Raw genomic sequence first — 16,970 nt, forward strand, 5'->3', positions numbered from 1 at the left:
GCTCAGTAGTTCACTGAATGCAGGAAATAATATACACGAACAGGTTTTAATGCAGTTTAATTGCTAAAATTTGCAATACCGCATCACTAGGAAAAGAAATCTTGGAACATTCTGCTGACAGTAAAGCAAGAAAATGGTGGGGAAGTTTGGTGCAGGAAGGATTATTTCATAATACAGTTAGGTCAGGAGAGCATGGTGATTATCCTGCAGCATCATTTTGCATTTGGAAAGTTTTTCATATTTGCTTTTCATATGAGTGTGAGCAGATACTTAGTAACTTGGTGTGCATTCCCTGTGTTACTGTTTGTTATTTTGTAACTTCTTAGTCTTATATAAAAAATCATTTTGTAGGAAGATGAGTGTGTACAACAGGTCTGGTCAGGTTTTGTGTGAAGTTGGAACTATATCTTCCTTATCAGTTCCAGAAAGCAGAAGCTGACTTACTGCAAATTGGAATCAGTGAGCAGAGCACCACTGTATCTCATTTTATAAACCTTTATGCAAAGGAAGGTTTTGGGATTTTGGCAGGATACTTGCAGAAGGATGTAGGGAAGAGGACCACAGCTCTCTAGAGATGCAGATTGCAAGGCAGTTTTCAACAGTAGTTTGAATTTTAGCATTGCGTGGTTTCTGGGCATGTTTATTAATAAAGGTTAAATGAACAGATTGGAGAGATGAAGAACATACTGAAATTCTGTGCTTCTGTTTGTTCAGACAGTATAGAAGCAGACCACATGATATGGAGTGGAAGCAGGCCCTACTGATTCTACTGTTGATGATATTGATGCTGATTACTATTGTTGATAATGGTTTTGTTTCAAAACCAAGTAAGCATAACGCAGAATAGTATTTTCCTTATTGAGTTATCATGAGCATAGCATTCATAGAGAGTGGGTTAAAGGTGTTTTTATCTTATCTTCAGAAGAAGAAAAAAATGACAGAAAGTTTGCCAGAATTAGCACATTTGATAGTAAAGATGTGATAGGAGTTTTACGCGTAATAATTGAAAGATGCTGAAATGTACTGTGTTGTATAACTGTTCCATAAAGTTGCACATGGTTAAATATTCTTATGTGTCACTAGTAGGAAGGAAAGTTCTGTTTTAGAAGTAATGCTCAGATATTTACATTTCAGTCTGTGTTTGTAAACCTTAAACAAAATTGAATTAAATCTCTTTTTTTCAAGGTTTAAAGATCACCCCACACTGAATGAACGGTATTTGTTACTCCATTTACTTGGCCGAGGTGGCTTCAGTGAAGTATACAAGGTAGAGTGTGTTTAGTCTACTTAAACTAGTATTTGAGGCATGTACTCTTGTACATTTGGTTTCTGGGACTGGCGTGAAGGTGGTGAGAGATCTAAAATAAGCAGCAGGATTTTAATGTGTATACTCGCTGAACAGTGATTAAGCAGAACCTCCTTGATTAATCTATGGAGGGGAGGTAGTATTACAATAGAAACATGAATTACATGCCAGTTTTGTTTCTTTCTGTTGGGTGTTATTTTTATCGTCATCTTTGGTTATAACTACTATATTTGTGGGTTTCTTTTTTAGGCTTTTGATCTTTATGAACAAAGATACGCTGCTGTGAAGATTCACCAGCTTAACAAAAGCTGGAGGGATGAAAAGAAAGAAAACTACCACAAGTAAATGTTAATGACTTATGCTTCATATGTTAAATTGAATAGCATTTTATAGATTATGGAAGATTAATGTATCAATCTTCTTCTAGACATGCCTGCAGAGAGTATAGAATTCACAAAGAACTGGATCATCCTCGAATAGTTAAGCTATATGACTACTTCTCCTTGGATACAGATACGTAAGTACATGAAATTATATGTTTTTTAGAACGTGACAAGGGCTTTAGTGTTGTGTGTTGGATAAGCAGACAGGAAGAATATTTGACTTTCAGGCAGAATACTTAGGGTTTCATTAGGGACATATTTTGGAAAAAAGAGTGGGGAGGAAAAAAGGACGTCAGCAGGAAAAAACCCCAACCACTAGTTTGTCACAGATAGATATGAGTATGTGTGCATGTGTTGAGGAGATCTTCTATAGAGTGATGAAAACACTATTTTGTAACACCTTTTCAGTGTGCATAAGTTTTCTTTTTTGGTGAGTTGTTTGTGTTCTGATTGATGTCAGATTTCATAATCTAATCATTTTGCCCCATGTTTTATTAACAATTTCATTCATGTAATTTAATATTCAGGCAGCTGTTGTTAAAGTTATTGTTATTAAACTAGATTGTCATAACTTTGATCTTGCAGTTGGATATGTCATTTAATTATGTCTCTAAATTCTGCTGTAGGTTTTGCACGGTGTTAGAATACTGTGAAGGCAATGACTTGGATTTCTATCTCAAGCAACATAAATTGATGTCAGAGAAGGAAGCTAGGTCCATTGTAATGCAAATAGTAAATGCACTACGATATCTCAATGAGATCAAGCCCCCTATTATACACTATGATCTTAAACCAGGTAAATGAGAAATAACAAAATTGAAAATGTCATCACATTTTTACCCTCATTTTGTTTATAATTCATGCCTCAAAATAGCAGTTATCTTTGGCTTGTCAGATTGATTTTAATCTGAGAGGTAGATACTTTTTTTTCCTAATTTTACAGTTAATATAATCTGTCTCTTTTTATAAAACTACTTGTTACAACTTTTCTCCTTTGTGTTATTTTGGTTTGTATTTGTAGGAAGATGTCATAGAGCCTGTAGATGCATTAGTATTTAACAGTATAAGCATGTAAGATCCTCTCTGATCATTATAGAATGTTGATTTGTAAATAATATTTTCCTTATATATTTCTTAGCCTATAAAGGGTTGAAATAATGACTTTCTGCATCTAAGGATAAACGTTTTCAACAAGGACTTTGCAGAATGATTTACTGATTCTGAATCTATTTTTTTTTCCTTATGCATTTTTGCATGTTTATAGTCTTATTTTACTACATCTTTATCTGAAACAGTTCAGCTTTTCTTCATGAAGCTGGTCTAAATACCACTGTTAATTGGATCTCTTCTCTAAATCCTGGTCAAGTTTTTTAGTAATAATAACAATGAATACTGTCTTTAACAATGTACTTTTGTTGTATTCTGTCTTTCACATTTTTTGTGAATTTTAATCTGCTAGACTTTCAAGTCTAGGGTTTGTAGTGTAGCCATTAGTGCCAGGCTGTTTGCTTGCTGAATTTTTCATACAGATTTCTATTAAAGGATAACAGATTTAATATTATGAAATTGTGAAGCATATAGTCTTAGTCTCATTAGTTTTTGCTCTGTTTTTAGAGAAAACTTGTCAAATGATTTTAAAAAATGAAATTATTGCACAACTTTAACGTGTGGAATTGTATTTTTTTGAACTGCAGCAGTGCATTGGCACTATTTCCTGGCATGTGCAGACCCTGAAATGTGTAGTTTAGAATTCTTTCTGGACAGAAAAGTACAAAATTTCATTATGGCTGGTATACTGTTTTATATTGCTGTCCTGACAGCTCCAAGTTGAGGAAGCCATCTAACATGATAGGAACACTCTGCGTTATCACTACTGAGACAGCACTGAAATGTCACAGTCCAGATACTTTAGACTCAAGTTCATAAAAATGATGTAAAGATGTCATTGACCCCTCATTAACTTGAATGTTCCTGAAAATTTTGGCTTGTTTTGGAAACGAAGCATTCCGGTGGTATTTTTTGAAGTTAAAAATGTATTTTTTCCCCTCTGTTTAGGTAATATTCTTCTTGTAGATGGAACAGCATGTGGAGAAATAAAAATTACTGATTTTGGCTTGTCCAAAATTATGGATGATGATAGCTATGGTGTGGATGGAATGGATTTAACTTCACAGGGAGCAGGAACTTACTGGTAATGCCTGGTTTGATTCTCTTCTTAGGATATTTTTGAGGCTTCTGAAATGCTTTCATAAAGCTAATTCCTTGAGATAGCTAGGATTAAAAATACTAACAAGAATGACAAACAAAGATTTTTGTGCAGTATTGTGGATCTTGATATTCATGAAATTTCAGGAATAGTGCCATAACTGAAATAAGTTAGGAATATATATATATAAAATGTGGAGCAAATCTCTGGTTTATAAACATTGTTTCCCAGAAGAAGCAGGTGTTTAATCTTTGGCTGCAGGTAGTTAAAGATGTTTGACAGAGCTGTGATGATTAAGTGTGGGTGCTTAGTCCTTGGAAATCTTAGAGCAGGGATTACCAGAAGGTAATGTCCTTAGGATAAAAGAGTATTTACTCTTCCATCCTAAAGGTTAATGACAGCTGAGGAGCTGTAACTTGTTTTCTGTGTGTACCCACATACTTGTCCAAAAACCTGAAATCTTAAAGCTGCCTACAGAGCGAGATGACAAAAAAAACCACCCAATTGATTGCTAACAGAAAAGCCATTTCTAGAATTTGTTCCCTAAAGATGCAAGTTGATACAAGAGATCTTTGAGCCTGTGTGCACAGTACCTGTGTCAGGGTGAGTGGAATAGAAAAACTATATTGACCAGACTTTGTGAATTGATCCGTTCATTTTTCTCCTCTTCTGCCTATAGCAAAATAGGATTCAGCTTTTGGTTCTTAACTCTAAATGGGGAAGCCAGTGTCCTTCCGATTTCTTCTTCAACTTTTCCTGTATTTGGAAGTTGCATGTAATAGATTTAGTCTTTTCCTTGAGAATTTCTGGGAAGAAAAGCCTCACGCATACTCTTGAGTGAATGGAAATGTGCACGTCCTGTGAAAAGACAGTCATCCAAGTTGAAGCATTTTGGAAATGTTAGACTGTTGCTGCTTTCCTTAATGCTCCAATTTAAACATGAGTTTAAATATATAATTGTAGCAACACTATTCAAAAAGTTTGGGCCTTTGGCTTTCATTGGAAGCACCACATGCACTAGTTGTGGTGGGAACTGACAGATTTAAAGTTGTTTGTGACCATTAGACACTGATGATAAATCTCCATGTTTATAATTTTTGCTTTCTCTGAGGGAAAGTTTTGAGTTAGTTTTAGATGAGGATAAGTCAGTGTAAGGAAAATGGCATAAACTCAGCAATGTAGTACTGGGAGAGATTTTTTCAGTCACTGGGTCAAGTTACCTGTCCTTCCAAGCATTCAGGTCATGTAATCTGCTCTGTAAACTTAGAGCCATTTGTATTAAATTTGGTGTTTTGTACCCACTCATCTCTGATTTGAAGTTTGTTCCATAACCTCAGTTCTATAATCATTAGAAACTTAATCTTCTAATTTATGGAACTGTTTACTTGTAGCCATTTTGTACTTGTTTGCTCCTGTACCAACACTTGTCTTCTTTGAAATAGGTTGTTTCCCTTCCTGATACTTGCTCCCTTGTATTTTTATAGTGTTTGGCTTTTTTCTGCATCGTGGCTTTCTATTCTTCGTGTCATCTCAGTACTTTTTCTGTGTGCTTGCATTAGTTCAAGCCCATCTTTCTTGTATGTTGCCATCAGAATTGTGCACAAGGATTCTAGAAGAATTTTTTTTGTGTGTTATATGAAATTCATAGTTGTGTTGCATTCTCATTTCTCTTTTGCTTATTTCCATTTTCACAGGCATTTCTTTAAATTATTTTTAAAGTCTTACATGTTTTTGATAAAAGAATATCTGATAAGTCATTGCTCTGAAGGATTTTTTACCCCTGTTTTTTAGATTTTTATTACAGTCTTTATTAATAAACTGCCTTCTTAATGATACTTTTCAGGGTTTGAGATTTTCTTTCTTTATTTATGTATTTATTTGAAGGAGATTGCATTGCATGAGTTCGTCTCTAATTCAGGGATGCCATAAGAATTTAATCAGCTTTCAGCTTTTCAAGTATGGCTTCCATGGAAATTATAGGCATAGAAATATGATCACATTTATCTACCTTATAACTCATATTCTTACAGAAAACTTTCAAATCATGTGTATGTTACATTTGATTTCTAATGAGACCTAGCTTTAAATATCCTGTATGGCTTTCATCTTTGCACGTTAAAATAGAGACAGAAGGTATATAATTACACTAATAGGATCTCAGTGCTTGAATAATTAGTGATTATTAATGGTTTAATTAAAGAATCGGTTCCTTGTTTGACTGCCTGGCTATACAAAAAATTGTATTGCCAGTTTTGGTCTGTGTTCTAAGTGTGGAAATAAGGATCATAAGATAACTGTACAGCTGTTTGAATAGCAGCTTGCACAGATTTTTTTGTATGCCATCTCTGATCTTTGAACAAGTTGTAGTGATTCATACATCTGCTTGCTGACACTGAGGCACATGTTTTCCTTTTCAGGTACTTGCCTCCAGAGTGTTTTGTAGTTGGCAAAGAGCCACCAAAGATTTCTAATAAGGTTGATGTATGGTCAGTTGGAGTAATCTTTTTCCAGTGTCTCTATGGTAGAAAGGTAAGGAAAATATTGTCTACCTATCTAAAATTGTTAGTATAAATGCTTACCTGTTTTCAGTAGAATGTGAACAATAGTTGTAAAGATGTGAATCCATATGGAAATGACTTGTGTTCGTTTTTGCTAGCGTGCACTGATACTGTGAGAAATGTAAGAAGCTTTAACTAAAACAGTTTCTTAATTGAAAGAATGGTTAGAAACATATATTAACACTGTATTCAATTTACTTTTGTGTTAAGTATCTCTGAAATCATAGCAGTTAGATTACTGTCATGAAGAAAGTCCTGTCTTTGTTTTTCAGCCATTTGGCCACAATCAATCACAGCAAGATATCTTGCAAGAAAATACAATATTAAAAGCCACAGAAGTCCAGTTCCCTGTTAAGCCTGTTGTTAGCAATGAAGCCAAGGTAATGTTTTATATGAGCGCAGAGCAGTGGTTAAAACCTGTTTCATTTATTTTTAAGGATTCAGCTATGAAATTGCTGTTAAGAATGCTGTGGGGTGTAGTAACTTAACACATAGGAAAACATGATGAAGATACTAATATTTTCATGTCTTAGTTTCAACAAATTTATTTTGGGACTTTTTAAAGTCACGTGTTTGAAAACAAGACCATATAATCTAGAAATCTGCAATTTTAAACTATACTCTCTCAAAAATAATCTGCTTTCCTTTTTTTTTTTTTCCAGAAGACTTTAACTTTCTCACTAAAAATTCTTGTGAAATACTTCTGCAAACAGTGGAAGCTTTCTCTGAAAATAGTGTGTTTATTTGCTCCAGCCTTATTGGCTTTAAGGACTGTTTGACTACTGAATACCTGGAGAGTGTTCCTGCCAACATTCTTCCCCTTCAGAAGTCATACTACGTGTGCATTAATTTGACTGTGAGCTTATAAGCACACATTCTTAAGATTAATATTTGTTGATGCTGTTTCAGGAAAGAAGACAGCTAAAATAGTTGATGAGATATAGAGGTGTGGATTGAGATGTTTTTTGGGGTTTTGATAATTTTATTTTGAAACTTGTAGTATCAAGCACACGTGCACAGACTAGCCATTGAGAGCACAGATTAAACGGGTTTTGATCTAGTAAAGGCGTGTGTTGATCTAGTAAAGGTGTGTGTTCGGTGGCCCTGCCAGGCAGGTGGGTTGGAACTACATGATCCTTGAGGTCCCTTCCAACCCGGGTCATTCTGTGATTCTGTGATTATCTATGTTGTTGCTGATGTGAGTATCTATGACAAAGCCAGTTTTGTGGATTTGGAAGAAAACATTCCAAGTTACTTGTTTGTAAAAGTAAAAGGCTGCTAAAAGTATAAGGATGCAAAGACAATTGAGCTTCTTATGATAAAAATGAGAGGCAACACAGTTTTAAAGGATGTAGCTTCCCAAGAAAAGTTATGTCAGGGACCTAAACAATAGCAATGCGTTTGTGTTGGCTATATTTTCTAGAACTAATTTTAGTAAATGAGCTGCAGTTAGAATTATGACTGTTTGGTTAAATGTTATAGTATGCCCTGTTTCTTTGGGGGAGCTGGTGGTGGTGGTTTTTTTTTTTTGTTGTTGATTGGTTTCATTTGGGGGAGGTTCATCTCAGTTTGGAAAAATCATCTCCTTTGAATGAAGTTGACAAATACACATCACGTAACTTACAGCTGGTAATGTTATGTGCTAGCATTTTGTATTTCTGTCTTTTAACTCTGCATTTCTTTGTGATAAGTAGTGTTTTTCAGAAGGGCATTGGAAGAGAGCAAATAATTCAGTGTTGTTCTGATGTAGGTCATTATTTTATATTCTCTATTCCTTGTTCTGTTTGAAAAAACAGGAATGGAGAATAGTGGAAGATTATTAACAACATTGTAGTAGCTGTAAATGAGAGGGAGAAATTATTCTCTGGTGGAAGCCCTATAAAACTATTTCAGACTAACTTGTAAATTTGGACAGTTTATGATGACTGTGTAGATATATAGGCCTGGTAGTTGGAAAAGAACAGCAATAAACTGAAGTTTTGATTTGGAAAACATGGGGATGAAATAAAAACAGAACCTGAAATGACACTGTTAGTTTCCAGACTGTAATTGTCCTTTGGTACTTGCTACTTCTTCCTGTTTTGTGAAGCATTCTGTGCATTATGGCAGTATTTGCACTACCACAGAAGCGCAAAGTATTCTGCAAACATTTTAGAAACAAACTGTTACTCTGAGAACCTTGCAAACTACGCTTAGCAGCTCATTTCTTAGGGATTCATTATGAATAATTCAATTAAATCCCCAGATGTCCAAGAATGTGTGAATTTATGTTAAGATGTGCGTGCTTTTATTTTGAGACTAGTTCCTGCTGGATATGTATACGCTAGAAGGAAATTTTAGCAGGAATCTTTAGGACTTACATCACAGATTAAATTTTCCTCTAATCTCACGTTTTTAATTTGAGCAAAGGACAAACAATTGAAGAGATTTATCAAGAAAAGATAGGTAATTCTTTTAAGTTCTGGATTAAGTAATGATGTGCTAATGAGTTCTGTAGCAGTAATAAGGATTTTCTATCATTAAATGTTGAAGCCCAAGTTCCCAGGGGACTGAGTGTTCTGTATATATTAGACATGAGACTCAACAGAAATACACATCATGCAATAATTGACAGATATCATGTAGACCTTGATGAAGGACAATACAGTGTCTCAAAAGCTGCCCTGGAGATAAATAGAGATTTTTCCCCTGTTTTTTAAGATATTTTAAGTCAGTTGTAATTCTCTCCTTTCTGAGAGAGAAGTTCAAGCTAGGTGGTGATTTCTTAAATGATGTGTTGGTTAGTGCGTGTTGGAAGTGGCAACTGTCTCTGCATCTTCTGCTCTTCATGTAGTGCACTGCTGGATGGTTTTAGAAGCTCCTTGTAGTTCCTCTCTACTTCCTGAGTCCTCTGACATTTGCTTTTAGCTTTTACTATGCTGCTAAGGAATAACACAAGCAGAATTCTCCCTCTGTGAAATGCTAATGTTTTGCTTGTAAATATAGTTCACACATCTTTTCGTCTGAAGTATGTGTTTGAAGTGTGATTACTCTAAGCCAATTAGGCTTGCTGATTTTTTTTTTTTCTACTGTAACATACTCTTTTCCATTGGAGTCTGTAGTAGAATGTTAGGCTGTCTTTGAATGGAATTATATGAGAACAAGAGTCTGTTTAGAAGCTGGTTTATCTTGGGAGGACATGCTTATTTGCTTGTAAGCAGATGGAATTATTTTGAATGGTATTGTGACTTTTTGCATTCCTCTTCTAGGCCTTTATCAGACGCTGTTTAGCATACCGAAAAGAGGATAGATTTGATGTCCATCAACTGGCTAACGATCCTTACCTTCTTCCTCATATGAGGAGATCAAATTCTTCAGGAAACTTACACATGACTGGGCTAGCAGCATCCCCTACACCACCTACTTCAAGCATTATTTCATACTGAAATTTCTCCAACTGAGGAATGGCATGATACATTTGTGTAGTTTCCTGATGCAGACTTGAGCTTGAGAACATTTGGGTGTTTTTACACAGGACGAGTTTGATAACTGTGTTTTCAGGCTGAAGTCCTCCTACATAGTGTTGTTTGTATGATTGGAATGGGTCATGGACTGTGAATAAATATACACTTCAGAGAACAACCTTAAAACGCTGAAGGATGACACTGCCTGTTGCACACTAGCAGGTATACTGTGTTTAAGACTGAAGAAAAGGTTTTTAGTTTTTTCTGGGGAACATTGTAAATAATCTTTTTAATACTTAAAATACATTTGGTTGATACTGGAAAGTTCTAACATGAAGGGTAGTTTTTCATTATTTAAAATTTTTAAGAAAGGTAGTAAGCAAATTTGAGAACAAGAAAAATTCCGTGTCTGGTTAATAAACTAAATGAACTGCCGTGTTTCCAAGACATTGATCTTCTGAAACCAAAGTAAGAAGTGCAAGACAGTCAAAGCTGTGTTCTACATCAGATTCCTCGATGAAATTATAGTATTTTATTTGGCACTCAGGCTTATACCTCCAAACATGGGGAGTTCTTTCACAGAATTTAGGTTGATAGGGAATTCCTGGTACTTATTTCTCAAATAGGTTGCTAATTTTGAAATAAGCTTAATTTTCTAAATATACTGTACTTGCTGTGGTATTGAAACTTGTGAAAATTTCCAGGCCTCTGATAAAAGCAAACAACAGTGTGAAACCAAATGCAAACAGGTCATGTATAATATTCTATGCAGGAATAATGATAAATTCCCTTCTAGCTCTATTGTAAATTGTTGTACAGATGTCACATTTTCAGTTAAATTTCAGCAACTTATTCCTGTACAAATGTTTAAAGTATGGCTTTTTCTAATTGGATATTGTACTTTTTCTTTAAAGTCTCCCTCAAGGCGCTTTTAATTGCTGCTAAACAATGTTGCTTTTACTTCAGCAAAAGAATCAGATGACCTCCTTAAGGTGCGAGTAAACTGTACGTTATAGAGAGACTGAGTAGGAAACTCATTAACAATCAAGGCATGTAAACCGAGCTGTGTTGGCCATATACAGTACAGTTCCGTAAGTCAATTTATTGCACTCTCAACCTGTAGAGTGCACCAGTACTAGATGTAGAAGTTTCTCATGGCTATTCTCTATTTCTGGAAGTTCCTATCTACAAGGAAATGTTTCTTGTGGCTTGTACAGGTATTTTAAAATGTGAAACATTTTCTAACTGCCTTGTATGGTAGAAACTTATTTTTCAAAACAGCGTATCTCTCTCCAGTTCACTATTCTTTCTACTGTTCCATTCTGGATGCTGAATACTATCTGTAATTTTGTCCATGTTTCAGAGAAAAAGGAGGCTGTTCTTACCACAGGTTTTCATTTAGTATTGTACAGTTAAACTGTTGCTCTTGTTTCTGATGTTGCAAGCCATTTTGTTTTCATTGTATATAAAGAAACATTAACTGTCTCTTTAAGATGCTGCTGAAATTGTAGAGAATGTAGCCAAAACAGTAATAAACAATGACAGTTGAAATTTCAAGGTTTTCATTGTGTGTTTTTGCATTTTAACAAAGGACAAATCTGCTTTCCTTATCACTGAGCTACATTCACCTATCAAAACAAGTTCATTTCGATGGCGAACAGAAGTAATAGAGTAATACATTCAAGCAACGTTAGGGCTGAAAGGGGAGACTTCCATAAAATTTGAAGCATCTGTCACAGTGAAATAACCTATGCATTATTTCAATGAGTAGGCCTCACAGATACAGTTCCAGTTATTTCAGTAGGTTTCTCTATAATTTGTTAGACATAAAAATAGACTCTGATATGTTCTGCCTTTCTGTTATGCCAGAGTTCTAGGACTGCATCCTTTTCACCATATGCCAGTGTGAAACCAAGGTCTGTGGTTCAAGGATTATGCCATGGCTGCATACTCACGTTAGATTTCATTATATCCTATTCTGTGTCTTGGAAGTTACAGACTGTTTTGCCTAAGGAAAAGAGGTAAGACTGCGTTAACTGTTTTTGTGTATCCAGAATGTGTTGTGATAACCTCTAGTACTTTGAAGCTTAGCAATATGTTAGAGAACTGTTAAAGTAACCAAAAATTGTAGAGCTACCTAAAGAAAAGGGGGGTTAGGCATTATAGTGATTCCGAGAGGGCTTGTTTTCCTTGTTGTTAGAATCTGGGAGTACAAGTGGCTGACTACATGACAGTTACTCCACCATGGCAGATGTTTACTTCTGAAATCTAAACGCTTCTTTTTAATGCATTTTCATACAGAAGCAAATGAAGTATCGCTGTCTCATCTTTCGGATCAAAATTGCAAGACCTTAACACAAGTGCAACCCTGTGTACCGGAGGTAAGCATCTTACAGTACTGTCAGTAGAAGTTTTGTATCCCCATGTGGATTCATTCTGTGTTCACAGCACGTCCAAGTTGGTGTCTGATGGCTGATGCTCAGCAATTTGTGCTTGGGATAGAAGTACCCTTGAGACTGAATCCAGAAGCCTGAATTACTGCGACTTGTCAAGGGATGCTGATCACTTCTAGGTAATTCATACATCCATTGCTTAGGCTGTATTTTGTGCACATTTTACTCGATTCATCACATCATCCTTCGCTGTATTTCCCATGTTTTTCTGCTGATTTAGTTGCAGGTAGATAAAAGAAATGAAGTTAAACTTCATCAATTCTTAATGAACCTTGCAAGCAAAAGTCTTACTTTACACATGTATACAATACTTATAAATTTCTACGTGTACAGAAAGATGCTAGAATTCTACTTTACTGTGTGATATAAAAACCTGCTTGCAAGTTAGAAGCAAGTGCAAGATGAATTCTTCATTTTTAACTGTGATTATAGTGCCATTGCAGCCACAGTTAACAGTGCTTGGCTTGTTTCTTTAAAACAGCCATGTTTTAGCACAGTTTTATTTGTTTGTACTGAAGGTGTTAAATCGGTGGAGTGTTTTTCACTCTTAACTTGGTTTGTGCTGGTTGATAGATGGGGATTTCGGAGAGACTAGTTAGCGCTAATTTTCTGAAGAATGCTTTGAAAGCCAGCAAGGAGATGGGAAGAGCATTGTGTTGCTGGCCAGCTGCCCAAGTGCTATTGACCGCACACACCGCAGCTATGAGCGAACTGCTGCATAATTAGAGAAGCTTTCAATAGCCCACAAAGCTGACAGCCCTCTTGGTATGCAAGTCACGGGTATGCAAGGCACAGCACCGCTGTCTGCACCCCTCAGCTTGCTGAGGTGCTGGGTGTTGCTGGGACTCTGCACAGGAACTGGGGACCTAGGCAGGTGACTGGATAGGGTGTGTGAAAACCATGGAAGGGTAAAGATCCAGAGGTTCCTGCTTCTGCTTCCCCATCTTTCTGATCCTGGACAAGCACAGACCCAAAGCAGGTTTGTAACCAGCCCACGTTGATGGTTCCTGAGCTTACATCTCGTTTCTCCCCTCCAACAAAAAACACAAGTTGGGAAGTATGGTATTAATCACTGTTGTGCTGTGAGCTGTTAGGTACCCTGAGCAGGGTGGTGAGGACAGACCTGTGTGTGCCCTCAGGCTGTGCAGCTACCAGGAAAGCGAGCAGCTCTGGGATGGTGTCTCTGGGACATTTCAGAGGTGCTCCCGGAACCTGCTGTGCTACTCCAAAAGCGGCAGATTTCAGTGGGGAGGCCTGGGTGGGTGTTGGGGGCAAAGGCAAACTCAAATTTGAGGGCAACTGCAAGAGAGGCTCCAGATTCCAGTGCCTGAAACCCTTCAAGTGGAGTGACTGGTTTCACAAGCCAGTGGTGTCTCGTGGCACAGTACTGCAGCCCTGCTCTCTGTGTGCCTGCAAGACCGCCATGCTTGCTGGGTTGTAAATAGCCTTCCTGAGGGTTGGTGCTAGTGGCAGAGTTGTAAGTGCTGAGTTGGTAGGGAAGGCAAGACTGCAAACAGGCCACCGGCATTGCCTACTGTCCAGACCAGCGATACCGCCTCCCTGTGAACAACAGACCAATGGAAGGGGCCTGACTCAGCAGCTGGGCTGGGTGCAGAAGTCTTTGTATTTAACCTGTGTTTTCCAGTCCTGTGCGCTATGCTGTGAGGATCAGTTCTCTGCCATGCCACTGGTGTGTATGCAGCTGAGCAGGTTTCTGTCTTGGTTTCCTTTTGTGCTGGTTTGTATGTGAGGCTGCAAAGCCAGCATTAGTTAGTTACTAAATTTGTCTGACTGCAGGCCAGGCTGGGCCTCCTGCTCCTGCCGTGGGTTGGGCTTGCCTGGCTTACAGGGTTCAAAGAATCAGAGTGTCCCCCAGTGCTGCCACACCTCTGCCTCATCTGCCCTTGGGCTGAGCATGACGGAGGCACGGGGCCTGCCAAGTGGCAACACATGTGGGCCTGGCTTAGTGGGAAGGTGCAGCATCCTCTGTTGTCCTAGGCTAGGTTGTCCCTCTAAGCAGCTACATGAGGAGTTACTGGGCAGCTTTGTATATTTTCATAATAGAGAACTTTCTTGCTGGCAAAAATAACCTAACTCATTCAGAAATTATTCTTTTCAGGCTTACAGCTGTGGCTCAGCAGCAGCTGGTAGAGCTGGTTTGAGTGCTGGAATACCTTCCCTGCTTGTCTTTCTATTGAAAAGCCAGGTAGATCACACATTAATTGGCAAACTATACTTTAGCACTTGTCCATAATGAGTTTAGAGCAACTTACTCCATTTGTTCAATGACAGTTCACAGTCATTGATGTGATACCATTAAATCCTCATGTGGCTTGTAGAGTTGCATGAGACTATACCAAATGCTGAGGCTGATTTCATAAATTGCTTTCTTTGGGCTGCCACAAGTTGGGACAGTTTTATTACTGAGCCTAAGACGGTTTTATTACTCAGCCTTTAGACAGCCTAAAGACATTCTGATCTAACAGATTAACGTAGCATGAAGGTTATTGTCACATGCAATTGGCAGAACCCAACTACACAAAACAGAGGAGTTATTCCTCTTTCATCCTTTATTTTCTGTCCCAATTCTTGTATTTTTAGTGAAATTTATCCTTTCTGCTTTATGTTAATGTCTTCACTTATAGTTTGAATGAACATACATATATGATTAGCAAGTTAAACTAAACCTGTTGTTAATAGTGAAAAGTATGATGAAAGTTGTTTTGCTCAGTGACCACTGTGAGGAAATTGGAGGAATTATACTGATAGCTTTTTTGGGGTGTGCTGTGAAATCCTCTGTTAACATCAGGCAGTGCTCTGAAGGCCTGTGTACTTTTGCAGATGATGATTTAGGTTGCAGGGATTTTGCCAGGTTTGTGCTGGGGGGCAGTACAGACAGGGCACAGAGAAAAGCCAATGTAAGCCATTCCCACCTGAAAAAGCATTGGCTGCAGCACAGCTTGGGCATGGTGACAGTCAGTGCCCACTGCAGTCAGCACTGCTCACTCCTTTGGGAGGTTGCACCAAAGCCTCCTTCCCTCTGCCAGGCGTTGGATTTATGTGTCACCAACACTGTTGTTCCTAGACACTGACATGCTGTTTCAGTGTTTACTAGGTTTTGACTGAGCATGGCTATCTGCTGATTCAACAGATACTAAGAGTACACTGTTTCTCTTGCAGCTTGTGTGAAGCAGGGAGGAATGTCTGGAGCAGAAGATGGAGAAGAATGTACTGGTTTATATATTCCCCCTGACTGGAGCAGCAGTTTGTAAGTAAGGATCGAGACTTCGGGACAGACGCATGGCTGCTGTCAGGGCTTTGATGCAGCATTTAAAAGCAGTTGATACTTAGCTGCAACTATTCTGAAGCTTGTCTCCTCGTTTTTGCTGTTAAGTGGTGGGGAATTTGGGAATTCAGGTGTTCTGTTACCATAATGATGAATCCATAAAATTCATTGGTGAATGCCAAATAGTTTGAAGCAGGGTTCAGTGAATGCATTTGCAATTGAAAATGGCTGGAAATGTTGTACCTCAGCTCTTCTTCTGGTTCTCACCACCCACTGCCATTCCTGTCCTTCAAAATGATGCAGTCACAGCTCAGAGGCCTTTGAAAGTATCACTTTATCACCTTCATGTCACACATCCCCATGTCATGGTCACTCCTTAAGGTTTCCCACATGGTATTTGTAGGATATTGTGGATGTAAAAGTTTACTAGCAATGATGGTTGTAAATTAATTTATAATAAGGTGAAAATATAGCAATACTATGTACTGTATATGATATGCGAGAAAGTTCTCACTTTAAAATTATAATGTATAGCAGTTATTAGTCTTAATAGCGTATCAGTTGTATTTTAGGGCAATGAAATACCCTTATAATTCACCCTTATGAAATTGGTTGAATTTTTGACCCAAGACAAATACTTAATGTGAAAATTATCTGAGCGCTGCACCAAAGTCAATTCCATGAAGTTCTGGAGGTGTGGCAGAAGCATCTGTCTTCAGAAACAAGAGTATTGTTTGGCACTCATTTATGCACCCCTAAGGAAAACAGCTACTGGTCCAAGTGGCGAAGGGTGTAGGGGCTGCAATGCCCACAGTCTTTTTGTGCTCTGCAGTAAGGTTACCTCAGCTGGAGCTGTATGGGTGTACGTGTGCTGGTGGCCATGAGAAGCTGGGCACCCTTCTGGAGCCAGGGAAGGCATTGCCCACATGACAGCTGTAGGCAGCAGTCTCCAGTGTCTGTGCTGCACCGACATCTTGGCAGTGAGTTTCTCCTGTGGTTGCTTGCTTCCCTCTGCAGTTGTGCCAATAACTTCCTCCTCCAGTTGTGTTCCCCCAGCACTGGATCCAGTTGAAATGGCAGGGGGGAAATTCAGACACAATGCAATAAAGCCACTGGAATTTCTTTGTCATCAACCCTGAGGGCATGTTCTCATTAGAACCACGAGTTGTACCCAGCATTAGGCTCTTTCATGTTTGCATGCTTTCCCTCTGAACTGCAGAGATTAGAGCCTGCTGTTAGCGCTCTCTCTCTCGGTGCCTGCTTGGTTTGACAGGGAGGAAACTCTTTAGCTGGAACTGAATGAAGTGGCTTCTTCCCCACAGCAGCCCTGAGTCC

General features: G+C 38.0%; 1 protein-coding gene across 3 annotated transcripts in view; it reads left to right on the plus strand.

Moving 5' to 3' along the window:
• The window catches only part of TLK1 (tousled like kinase 1), an 83,187-nt gene extending 71,734 nt beyond the window's left edge, over positions 1-11,453 (plus strand). For all 3 annotated transcript variants that reach the window (XM_032445830.1, XM_015868504.2, XM_015868505.2), the window contains exons 14-21: positions 1,186-1,267; positions 1,556-1,647; positions 1,734-1,823; positions 2,316-2,485; positions 3,745-3,880; positions 6,313-6,424; positions 6,726-6,833; positions 9,702-11,453. In XM_032445830.1, coding sequence (XP_032301721.1) covers positions 1,186-1,267; positions 1,556-1,647; positions 1,734-1,823; positions 2,316-2,485; positions 3,745-3,880; positions 6,313-6,424; positions 6,726-6,833; positions 9,702-9,878 — 967 coding nt within the window. In that variant the 3' untranslated portion in view covers positions 9,879-11,453. The remainder of the gene's footprint in view (positions 1-1,185; positions 1,268-1,555; positions 1,648-1,733; positions 1,824-2,315; positions 2,486-3,744; positions 3,881-6,312; positions 6,425-6,725; positions 6,834-9,701) is intronic.
• The last annotated feature ends 5,517 nt before the right edge of the window (positions 11,454-16,970 follow it).

This window comes from Coturnix japonica, chromosome 7 (assembly GCF_001577835.2).
Source record: "Coturnix japonica isolate 7356 chromosome 7, Coturnix japonica 2.1, whole genome shotgun sequence".
Classification (NCBI taxonomy): Eukaryota; Metazoa; Chordata; class Aves; order Galliformes; family Phasianidae; genus Coturnix; species Coturnix japonica.